Below are 12255 nucleotides of genomic sequence, written 5' to 3'. Positions count from 1 at the left end.
TGCTGCATAAGCTTGCTTTCTTGCATTAATAGAGGCATCGTATGCCTGTATTAATGCTAATACAACGTGTTCCAGCACATCTGTACATTTTAGTGCTACTGTTTGCCATCATCCAATAATGCATTCCACGTCAGTTCTACAACTTAGCCACCCAGATAGCCTTATCCATTGGATTATTTTCTCTAACGCCATTTGAAGGAACAGATTTACATTGACTTGCCTTCAAGCTAAGATTCAGCTGCATAGTTTCATGCTGCCAACACCACTGTGGATGCTCACATATTACAGTGTGTACATGGCAATGTGCATCACTGCCTTGTTGCTTGCTACAGCATGCAGAGAAGGCATCTGCTTTAGGAGCAAGCCCTTTCTTTCAGCAGCTGAAAACCATCGCAGGCAATACAGTCTACAGCGTACAACTTCTGCATGAAAAGTAATAAATTAATTGTTATTTTCACTTGCCACCCATAAGCTCATTTCTTTTAACATTCTGGTTTTTGTGTTTCATTATTCTGAAAACTTGTCAATATTATGCAAATCACTCAATCCAGATGTGACTATCAAAGTAACACATGACATCATCGGTCTTTAATTACAAATATCTAGTGACATAAGCATTACATTGAAAAACTGTTCAGAACATTTTCTGTTTATTTTTGGCTAAAGAGTCATTTCCAGCATCACTTACATAACATAAATGGTACACCCTCTGTATATCTCCAATTTATTATTAATCTAATGGATAAATATTAGATTCTTTAAATGAAATTATTTTGTGTGCAACCTTGTATATGAGGCTATCAGTATGTAATTATGTGTAATAACTGATATAAAATACCGATACTTGCAATTCCTTAGACATTATCATCTAGACATCTGATTCTCCTATACTCAAGTATGTGTATTCATCACCACCACTCTCAAAATGAGTGGTAACATGTGATATGACATAATTTAAGACATAAGTTTTAAGTTATGTTAACAAAAATAAATAAATATTATATATCTTTAACTTTACTCTTATGAATAACCATACCTGTGGTCCAAACAAAACTGTTTCAAGCCCAGATGAATGAGACTTTTTGGCAGATAGGCGGGGACTATTAGTCAGAAATGCCTGCCTCTGTGGCTTTTGTATGCTTCAAAAAAATTAATTAATTAATTAATGCAAAAGTCTGTGCACATATGAATGCATATGTGTGTATACACAAGCAATAGTATATTTCCAAAAGTAGCCAAACCTCTGCATGTTTCAAAGAACCTTTTATGGATGCAATATTTAATAATGTGTCAATCCATTGATGGCTTTAAATACCAAATTTGTGATAACAAGAGAGAAGTATTTTTGGAATGTTCCTCCTCTAGTTCAAAGGTCCTCAATGGGGGTTAAAGTTAGATACTGGGCTGGCCAACAAAATATTTGCATGCCCATGTCATCTTCAAACCAAGTCATCAGGCTGTGCATGTTCCATGTCATCATGAAACAAAAAAGGCCAGTGTAGAAAGAGCAAGAGTTGTCTAGACTATCAAAGTAACACATGGCATTCATTGTTCTAGGAACAATGGTCAGAAGTCCAAATGACAAAAAACAACCCAAGGTGATGACAACTCGTGTTACATTACCACAAAACTGTGGTAATGTAACATGAGAAGGACAAGATGCTGCATGTGTTATTCTTTAATGTCACAAGGTGGAGGCCAACAGTAGAAGCTTTACTTAGCTTCACTTAGTACTTCAGTACAAGCTGGCACAGGCCATACAAGATCTTGTACTATAGGTCAGAAAACAATTACAATCATTTTATGCAGACATCTAGAATGCTTCTTAAATACTAGCTTAATTGCTAGAAAGATATCTGGAGGTGACTACTTGATAATTTATTACAATATTCTTCTAATTATTATGATATTAGAAGTGAGATGGAAAATGTATAAATGCGTTCTAAACCACAAGGGAAATTACAATGGCAGACCTAAAGTTCATCTCTTTCAGTTTCTACATGGAGAAGAAAGAAAGGCCAAATCATTTTAAGACAGTACTGCAAAAGGATTTTTTTGCTAGAATTCATATGAGGTAGAGAACATTTATTTTTGATATTCAGAAAACAAACAAAATTTAATTATATTTAAAAATGAGAAATTATATTGAAAACCAGAAACGTATTTGTAACTGGTAGTTAAGTCTAATGCTATAAAGACTTGTGTTCAGATTTATGTAAAGATTTATATTCACACTTTCTGAACAATATGTTCAGAAAGCATGAATGAATATCAAGAAGCATCTTTAGTACTAAACTATGCTTCACTTTCAATTCTAAGTAAAAGCATTACTGGCAACATGATGCAAGGAAACAGAGCTTATACAGTGCTCCAGCAAAAAAAAAAAAAAAAAAAGAAAAAAAAAAAGAAAAGCCTTAATTTCCCCATTCCTTCAAATAATTTGTCCAAACTTTCCTTAAATTTATTCAAACTATCCACCACCACAACATTAGATGGAAGTTTTTTCCAACAAGTGATTACTAGTTGAAGATAATTTGGTTGAATGCAAATTTTCACACATCTTTTCTGCAACCAACTTCAATTAGGTCACCATGCAAATGCTTAGTTTCTAGGGACTGCGATTTACTGAACCCCCATCTTTCTTGGTAAGAATATCTTTTGTGTCTACATTTAATTTTGTTTCTCCATTCTTGCCAACTCTTGCACCCTTGCCAACAGATCTATGTCCTTCATAAAGTTTCCTAATTCTGTATGCAGTACTGAAAATGTAGCCTAACTATAGCCTTATACAATGGGAGAATCACTTCCTAGTTGCAGCTGGCAAAATTCCTGTGTATGACTGACCAAACCCCATGGGCTGTTCTAGCAGCCTGTTTGCACTGCTCAGAAAAATCACACATAGTATTTCTGATAGATTCAGATATACAGATGTTCAGATAGATTCTGGGATTACTGGAACCCAAATGCAGTACCTTTTATTTATCACTGTTAAACTGCAATTGCCATTTTCCAGCCCATTTGCTGAGTTTATCTAGATCCTTCTAAAGTAGTATATGCTAAATACTGCCATTAACCATGGTATCATCAGCAAATTAAGACATCAAACTTGAAATACGTAAGTCAATATCATTAATTAATATTCATGAATACATGGGTTTCTTAAATTTATAAGAAACCCCTAAATCTTAAAAACAGCTTTCAAAGAAGATGCTATGTATCATTTGAAACTTTTTCAGTGGTTCAAAAAGTTTTAAATGGATTACTAGTCTATCAGAGATGACCCCAGTCCAATTGTCCTTCAGCTTCAAAAACCAATTATTCAATCATTTGTATTAGTGAGCTGATCAGGAGTGATCAATGTTTAACTATCTTTGAAATTAGTATCTCTAACAGGACATGTAAATAAATTTTAACATGAGATTTGGATGTGTGCTACATTTTAGCCAAGTTTGTGCTTGCATCCTCACTGATGACCACAGAAAGTGGCAAGTTTTCACATATCAGGCTTTGTCAACATTGCTACTGCTGACCAACACTTTGTTTCTTCCATCCTTACTAATAACAAATTGTGGATATATAGCTATAAACCAGAAAAAAAAGCCCAGTTCTCTCAGTGGAAAAGTTTGTCTTCTCCAAAATCAAAAAAAAAAAAAAAAAACACAAATTTGTTACACATGGTAAAATGATGAACCAGGAATACTACAAGACAGTTTTCTGGTGATTGCACAATGCTAGTTGGGGAAAACAGTGTAAAAGTGGGCTTAAGGGAATTGGTGCTTGCATCATGACAGCATCAATGTATGCTCAGTGTTTTACATTCAAGAATTTCTTGAGAAGCATTCCATCACTGTAATCATACTCAGCAGGCCGAATTCCCTGTATGATACAGGAATATTAGCTATTCAAAAAGAAGCCTGTCAGGAGTAATTCCTGAAAGAGACTACTCTAGAGATCCATCCAAATCAGCTCTATCAACATTACATTTTTTTTTTAATTCGAGCTTCCAAGGGCAAGGAAAAGTTGCCTTACATAGCCCAAAGAATAAATGATAAATTTAACTTATATCAGACAATATCTTCAGTTACTGCCAGGCTTTTGTTATTCACTTAAAGCATTTTATTTATTTATTATTTTTTTAAAATTTAATTTTTTGTGTGTTTTTCCTAGGGCTTTCCAATAATGTGGAAAAGTAATTAGGTTAATGCTGCAGACAGATGCATTGATGATTAGTTCGGTACTGTGAAATGTCATATTTCAAGATATTTCATTCTTCTTGCCTTCAATATACACGATTTAAATTTTCTCACGTGAATACCCATCAGAAATAACTTCTCGGAGAGTATTTCCCGGTGTCCGAAAAATCTATTCCTTTTGATCACAAGTCTGATGATAGCCTCCAAGTTGTTGTTGAGGTAGAGAAAAAAAATTAACAGTCTACTATAAATGTCTCTGCATAAAGGATTAGCTCTAATGGCAAATCACATTCTGCTGTAGACCTGTGTAATGAGTTCCACAGTTAAACTTCAAACTTTCATAATATCACGATATCCTGTTAAGCAGTGGTCACCATCTTGCATGCAACAGTTCTCCAGAATTCCATTACTTATGCTCATAAAAAAAAAATTCCATAATTTTTGCAATCTGCACAGTCTTCTTTGGCATGTGTCAAGTCAGCCTTTAATCATATTTCTCATGGGCAACTTATTATTATGGATAAAGCCGACCGGGCTAGCCGGGTAGGTAAAGTGCCTGCCTGGCAACCCAAAAGTCGCAGGTTCGATTCCCGCCTCGGGCTTGGATCAAAGTACTGCAAAAACCTTGGGAGGTGCATTATGGCCACAGAAGACTATGCGCCAACAACTACCAAAAAAAAAAAAATTATGGATAAATAAACAATAAAGAGATGAAGTGGTAGAAAACAAAAAAAAAAAAAAAAGTAGAAAACTAAGCAGACAGGTTGATAAAAGCAAAGAACTGCAAGCATGTGGTGGTAATCTCAGAATAATGTATCATTTGAGCAGTAAAAAAAAAACTCAAAGCAGTGGAGTATGAAAGAGATCTATGGGTAATTTCACAATATGACACAAAACTATCTGAGCAGTGCAAACAAGCTACTATACAGGAATTTTGTCAAAGACAAAGAGGTCATTATCCAATTGTACAAGGTAGTGTTTAGGCCACATCTAGAATATTCTGTACAAGTTTGGAGACCTTGTTTTAAGAAATGAGGTAGATCTATGGAAGAGTGTAGAGAAGAGCAGAGCAAAAGGATATTCTTAGCAAGAAAGATTAGGGTTTTGTAACTGCCTCTGGAAACTAGGCATCTGCATGGTTACCTAAATGAAGTGTACAAAGCTTTAAAGGAGGTGGGAAAAGCTTCATGGACACATGCAGGGTGTTTTTTTTTTTTTTTTTTTTTTGTTGGTTGGTGCTGTGTAAGCTTTACTTCCTTGCATGCTGTTGGCAACACTAACTAAATACTAATGCAAAGAAATCAACTTTTAAAGAAAGGTCCCAGCAACTAAAAGTATTTTCCAATGCAAATAGCTTTTATGAGCACACACACACAAAGTAACTTTTTCATGCTATTTCAAACTTTGTTTCCCCCTTTTTTTTTTTTTTTTTTTTTTCAATAGAGCCTAGTGTGTATGTGTGTGTGTGCATACGTGCTGACTGTGATCCTGGGGTAACATATGCAGATGTAAATTTGCATATTAAGGGCCATATGCTGCTACAAAAAAGTGTATGGCCCATTCCTAGCTGTTGTACTATAAGATCATCTACAATAAAAAAAACAGTTATAATTAAGTTGTGAACTCTTCTAGCTTTGTCCCTCCACAGTATAACAGGAAATTTATTTCCATACATGCCTACCTTTTGCGGCATTTGCATTTTTTTTTTTTTTTTTTTTTTTTAACATCAGTTAGTCCAACTGGAAAAAGTTTAAAAATGTCTGAGCCCATTACAATTACTTTTGCATTTATTTATTCTTTTGAAAAAGTAAAATTCATCCCTTTAACCTTGATTATTTCCTTGAATAAATCATTCATAAATACCCTATGATAACTATCACCTAGTGGTTCCTTTACTTGACAGTTCTTAATATGTGATGGAACTGCCGATGGAGTCTACTAAAAATTCTGCTATACAAGTTTTAAACTTATTATTATCCCACACAGGAGGCAATATCAGATGCAAAATCATGAATAGCCAGCCACTTTTTGCCACAACATAGTTTTGCAGAGCAGCACTATTTGTCCTATTTACACTGTTAGTCTTCCACCAAGCTTTGTTAAATATCTTGACTGTGCACAATTTTCCTGGTCCTATTCTTATATATATATATATATATATACAGGGTGTCTCAAAAATACATGGCATAACTTCAGGAATGAGTTCCTCATATGTAGACAAAAATATTTTATATCAACATAGTTCCAGAAATGCTTGGTTCCCAAGTTATTAACCAGAATGTCTTATCTCCCGCAGGTGATTTCCTTCATCACAAGGTACTGGACAGAATCTGGTGGATTTCCATTCCGACCATGTACTCAAATCAGGAGCAAGTGGATATGCACTTTATGTACGGTTTGGCGGACGGCAATGCTCTGGAGGCTCGTTGTTTATACCATGAAAGGCATGTTGTTTTCCAGAAAGTTTCTGTACGCCTGCCCTGTGAGTTTGTTTGGAAGTACATGGAGCCCAAATAACTTATCACCAAAAACACCTGCCCAGATGTTGAGGCTGAACTGCTGTTGGTGATGTGATGGAAGAATTTCATGTGGGTTTTCCTCAGCCCATACATGCTGATTGTGAAAGTTTTGGATTCTGTCTCGTGTGAACTGTGCTTCATTTGTGAATATCACTAAGGCAGGAAAGTGAGGAGTTGTACCACACTGCTGCAAGAACCACTGGCAGAACAATACTCGAACAGGGTAATTTGCTGGTGACAAGGCCTGTACCCGTTGCAGATGGTAAGGATACAGTTGGTGTTCTCGCAACACTCTCCAAATAGTTGAACGTTGAACAGCCAGTTGAATTGCTATTTTGCGTGTGCTGATTCCAGGAGTGGCATGCACAACATCCAAAATCTCTTACTCTACTTCAGGAGTCATAGATCTTGGTCGTCCTCTGTCGGCAGCACGAGGTATAAAGGTCCCATGTTCACAAAGGCCATCTTCGTGAACATTTCTGGCCATCTTCATTCTGGGAACCTTTTGTAGTACAAACGACAAGCCTCCAGAGCATTGCCATCTGCCAAACCATACATAAAGTGCATATCTGCTTGCTTCTGATTTGAGTACATGGTCGGAATGGAAAACCACCAGATTCTGTCAGTACCTACTGATGAAGGAAATCACCTGCGGGAGATAAGACATTCCGGTTAATAACTCAGGAACCAAGAATTTCCGGAACTATGTTGATATAAAATATTTTTTTTGTCTACATATGAGGAACTCATTCCTGAATTTATGCTGTGTATTTTTGAGACACCCTGTGTATATATATATATATATATATAGAATATATAGCATCGATTATTATATATACATATATAACTACAGTAATATGAAACTAAAAAATAATAAATATACCCCTTTTTTATTTTACTTTCTTCCATTTACCGTTTTCAACTATTTTTCATTATTCAAATATATATTTAATCTATTATGATATATAGGAATAGATGTAAAAGGTATGTCAGATCGGATTAATGCTATCAACTGTAGATTTAACATTACATCAGTCTGTAATCTTACTATTGTAAGAGTATAATTAATACTACAGTATATAGGTATTCAAAGTGCATTAAAACATTGGCATAAAAGTACTCAGCAGGCCATAAGGCCAAAAGAACCTATAAAAGACTACAATAGACCGTGTTGGTTTACATTGTTATACCCTAGAAATAAACATATAATTGGCAATAAAATAAAAATACATAAAACAGAATAAAATAAAATAATGATTATGCAGCTAATTATTGATAATTGCATACATTGAATGGCACTTTTTCGAGGGCTAACACCGTTTAATATATCCCACCAATAATTAGCAAGGCTATCTGTTTGATTGTTATCTGCCTGTTTAACTAGGTCCAAATAATTAAACATAAAGGCAATCTATGCTAAACTTTAAATTTAACAGCTAACAAAAAGGTAACAGCTAGTCCAACAGACAGCTTTGAAACGAATATACAGAATATAATACAGAAAAAGAGTGCCAACCATAATTTTAACTTCAGATGTGGTGTTTTTTATTTATTTTATACATGTGCAAAAGAAAGCTTATGCTGACATAAGGAGAAAGGAGGTAAGAATAAGTATAGTAATAGCACCTCAGTTTCCCTCGAATTGCTCTAATAGATCTTGAGGTATACAATTTTAGAGTTAGAAAGTAAAAAGCAAAGAAAATAGCTTTTTATGATGGTTTATAATTACCATTTTAAAGTACCAGTTCTGAGAGATGTGAAATATCACCAAAAGGGGACTAAATGAACTACTAAAATAAAACAAAGTAACAAAATAATAGATTGACCATTATGCCCCGTATCGACGGAGGACCACGAGGCTAATAATGGTCATGGAATTGCTGCATTTCAATCACTAGACATATCATCACAAAGGTGAACTGATTGAAGGACCAAATCACCCCTCCATCCTCCGATCGAACCAAAAATGCAGAGGATTTGTATAGCGGTGGTCCTTATGCAGCGAGAAATAAACTGCATAAGCTTATATTATGTTGGTGGTGTGGTGTGGCTCTGCTCTGGAATGCTGTCTGTTCTATAGTTTATTTCTCGCTGCATAAGGACCACTGCTATGCAAATCCTCTGCATTTGTGATTTGATCGGAGGATGAAGGGATGGTTTGGTCCTTTGATCAGTTCGCCTTTGCAACGATATGTCTAGTGATTGAAATGCAGCAATTTCATGACCATTATGGGCCTCATGGTCCTCCGTCGATATGTGGCATAATGGTCAGTCTATTATTTTGTTACTTTGTTTTATTTTAGTAGTTTGTTTAGTCCCCTTTTTGGTGATATTTCATGTCTCTCGGAACTGGTACTTTACAAGGGGATTGCCGTTAAATTTCTATATAATTGGCTTTATATTTTAAATTTTAATATGGATTTACTATTAATTGGATTTAACTGAATTTCTAAATTATTTGGAGGCTTTCGGCTACAGGTTCAGTCTTGTTACCTTTACTTTCCCCCTCCCTGTTGATTTAATTTTTATGTTAATTTTTGCTCTACAGTTTTGCCATGCTGCTGGCATATGTATTAATTTTATTTTTATTTTTATATGAATTATCTGTTATATACATATATATATATATATAACACCAAAATACGCAGTGAACTTTGGGACACCAAAGTCACTGCGTATTTTGGTGAAACAGTGTGATTTTCAAATAAATTTTATTATGATAAGTAGATTTATTCTTTTTTACATAAAACATAAGTATTTGTAATGCGTTAGAGATGTTATTATAATTTTTATTAATTTTTTAATGTTTTCATTTCACACCCATAATTCATGATGAATATTCAAGAGTGAATTTTTGTTGTAACATCCCGCATCAGAGGAATGAAGGTTTGTGAAAATAAAGAAAGATTTAAGGAGTTTTCATAGTTCCAGTCCCACAGACAATTCAATTCCTGCACTGGTGAATAAGTTTAAAAGAAATGGGTCTGCACGTGACGACTAGAGATGTGGAAGCCCAAGGACAGCACACGAAAGCATTGAATCAATTCGAGAAATGTTCAAAGAGGACCCAAAATTATCAGTTAGGGAGATATCTCAAAGACTGAACATACCCAAGACATCAGTTCACAGAATTTTGCATTCCAACACTGATGAAAAAGTCCTACCACATCCAACTGTTGCATGACCTGCTTGAATATTTTCAATGTCGAGCAGCAATGTGTGCAGAACTTGTTGATCAATCCAAAATAATAGCTTAATGGAACACAATATGAAATCTCCTTGAAAATCTTTCCCTAATTTCACAAAACTTCATTCCTTTGATGCAGTAGAATTAGCCTTAAATTATAGGTGAAAACCTCATGCCTTTTTAGTAGGACTGTTAATCTCTCAATACTCAATTGCAAATGATTATAATATGAACTTACCCCCTGTGCATTGTCATAAAGTTAAAATAGCTATTACTTAAAACAATCATGCCTTCAACTCTCATATCACATTAAGGGAATCGGAAAGAATTATGGAAAGACAGCGGCCACTTACCTCCAAAAACCAACATCACAAGCCATCATGAGAATTGGAAGACAATTGTGGCCAAATTCTAAAAACGACGAAAAATAAATTAATTGACACATAAATTAAACTTTAAAACCGTTTTTTAACTTCTTTTAAGAGACTACCTTATTCAGTTTGTTACCATGTTCACAAGAAGTACAAAAGTGATTCGCGAATGATATCCCCCGTTTTATATAAAATTAACGACACCTGACATGAGATTATTTATATAAACCAATGTATGAATTTCTATTCATGCATGCACGTAAGCGTCCACGAGTCCGAAATATTATAAGGTCTGCGTATATTAATAGAGTTAACATTTAATCTCATTTCTAATGTTTCGGCAATTAATAATTTAAAATATTCCCGCTGTTTATTAAGGATCTTCGATTCATTAAAAAGGAACACATGTCCAACAGTGATCGCATGAAACCTAAGCTCAAAGGCACCTGTCCTACCTGCCCTAACTAATGTCAAATGCTGCTGTATCCTTACCAAAAGTAAATTTTGGGCCAAGCCAATATACATAGAATTGCACCCACCACAAGAAATATTGTAAACAATATTGCGAGCTTCCATGAAAGGAACTACATATGCCCTATATTTCAAGACGGCATGAAGCTTACTCATGGGTTGTGGAATAATCTTAAATTCAGTGTTCTTAAATATGTTAATAAAATGTTTGTGATCCGCCTGTCATTTGTTGTACCCGTCTCTAATTTATATTTCGCCTGTTGACTACCTCCGCATAATACTACCTGATGAACAACCACTATTTAAAAATCTTTTTGTCAGTTCCATGAGCTCATCCGATAAGGATTCTTGAGTACAGCTGTATCTACATGCATTATGAAACTGATTAAAAATAATGCTCCTTTTATATGAAGGGTAGTAGCTCGAACAGTGCAAAAATTTTCCAGTATTTGTTGGCTTCCTATATTGCCAAAACATTAGAAATGAGATTAAATGTTAACTTTATTAATATACGCAGACCTTATATTTTGGACTCATGGATGCTTACATGCATGCATGAATAGTAATTCATACATTGGTTTATATACATAATCTTGTGTCAGGTGTCGTTAATTTTATATAAAACAGGGGGGGGGGGAAGAACATCATTCGTGAATCACTTTTGTACTTCTTGTGAACACAGTAACAAACCGGATAAGGTGGTCTCTTAAAAGAAGTTAAAAAACAGTTTTAAAGTTCAATTTATGTGTCAATTAATTCATCTGTTTCATCATTTTTAGAATTTTGTGACAACTGTTTTACAATTCTCATGGTTTTTGGAGGTTGGTGGCCACAGTCTTTCCGTAATTCTTTCAGATTCCCTTGACATGATATGAGAGTGTAAGGCATGATTATATTATTTTAATTAATAGCTATTTTAACATGATTTATTTATGACTATGCACGGGGGGTAAGTTCATATTATAATCATTCGCAATTGAGTGTTGAGAGATTAACAGTCCTACTAAAAATGTAGGAGGTTTTCACCTATAATTTAAGATGATTATAATAATAGGACTTATTGGGCTTCATAGACTCTTTTGATTTGAATTAGTAGAGGCATATGATGCAAGAAAGCAAGCTTAGGGGCTTACATCTGGTGAGTATGGGCTTGGCAAACCCAGAGTCGTAAGCTGGATATCATCATTCTTCTCTTTCTTGCTTTCTTGGTGATTCCCTTCTCATTCTCTCTATCAGGTTAACAAGGGAATTTTTTTTTTTTTTTTTTAGCTGGTGCAGCATAAGCCTCAGGCTTCCTTGCACCATATGGCTAATAATAATAATAATGTAGCATTAGCCAAAAAAAACCATTTCACACATACAATCACTCTAAATGTTTGTCCAGTTCCTCCTAGAATTTATTTAGGCTATCAACTTCCACAACAGATGGAAGCTTGTTCCAGCAATCAACAACCCTCTGGCTAAAGGAAAATTTCTGAACATCTATCCTATAACTGTCTTTCATCTCAATCAGA

At 34.7% G+C, this 12255-nt stretch overlaps 1 protein-coding gene across 1 annotated transcript in view; it reads right to left on the bottom strand.

Moving 5' to 3' along the window:
• Positions 1–12255, bottom strand: part of LOC150087465 (protein FAM135A) — a 331998-nt gene that overhangs the window by 225229 nt on the left and 94514 nt on the right. Inside the window, exon 6 of the mRNA XM_090372497.1 lies at positions 1037–1139. Coding sequence (XP_090228623.1) covers positions 1037–1139 — 103 coding nt within the window. The remainder of the gene's footprint in view (positions 1–1036; positions 1140–12255) is intronic.

Source organism: Mastigoproctus giganteus, chromosome 4, assembly GCF_048544385.1.
Source record: "Mastigoproctus giganteus isolate SK-2022 chromosome 4, ASM4854438v1, whole genome shotgun sequence".
NCBI classification, from domain to species: domain Eukaryota; kingdom Metazoa; phylum Arthropoda; class Arachnida; order Uropygi; family Thelyphonidae; genus Mastigoproctus; species Mastigoproctus giganteus.
The sequence above is the reverse complement of the archived record's forward strand: the minus strand, read 5'-3'. Positions and strand labels throughout refer to the sequence as shown.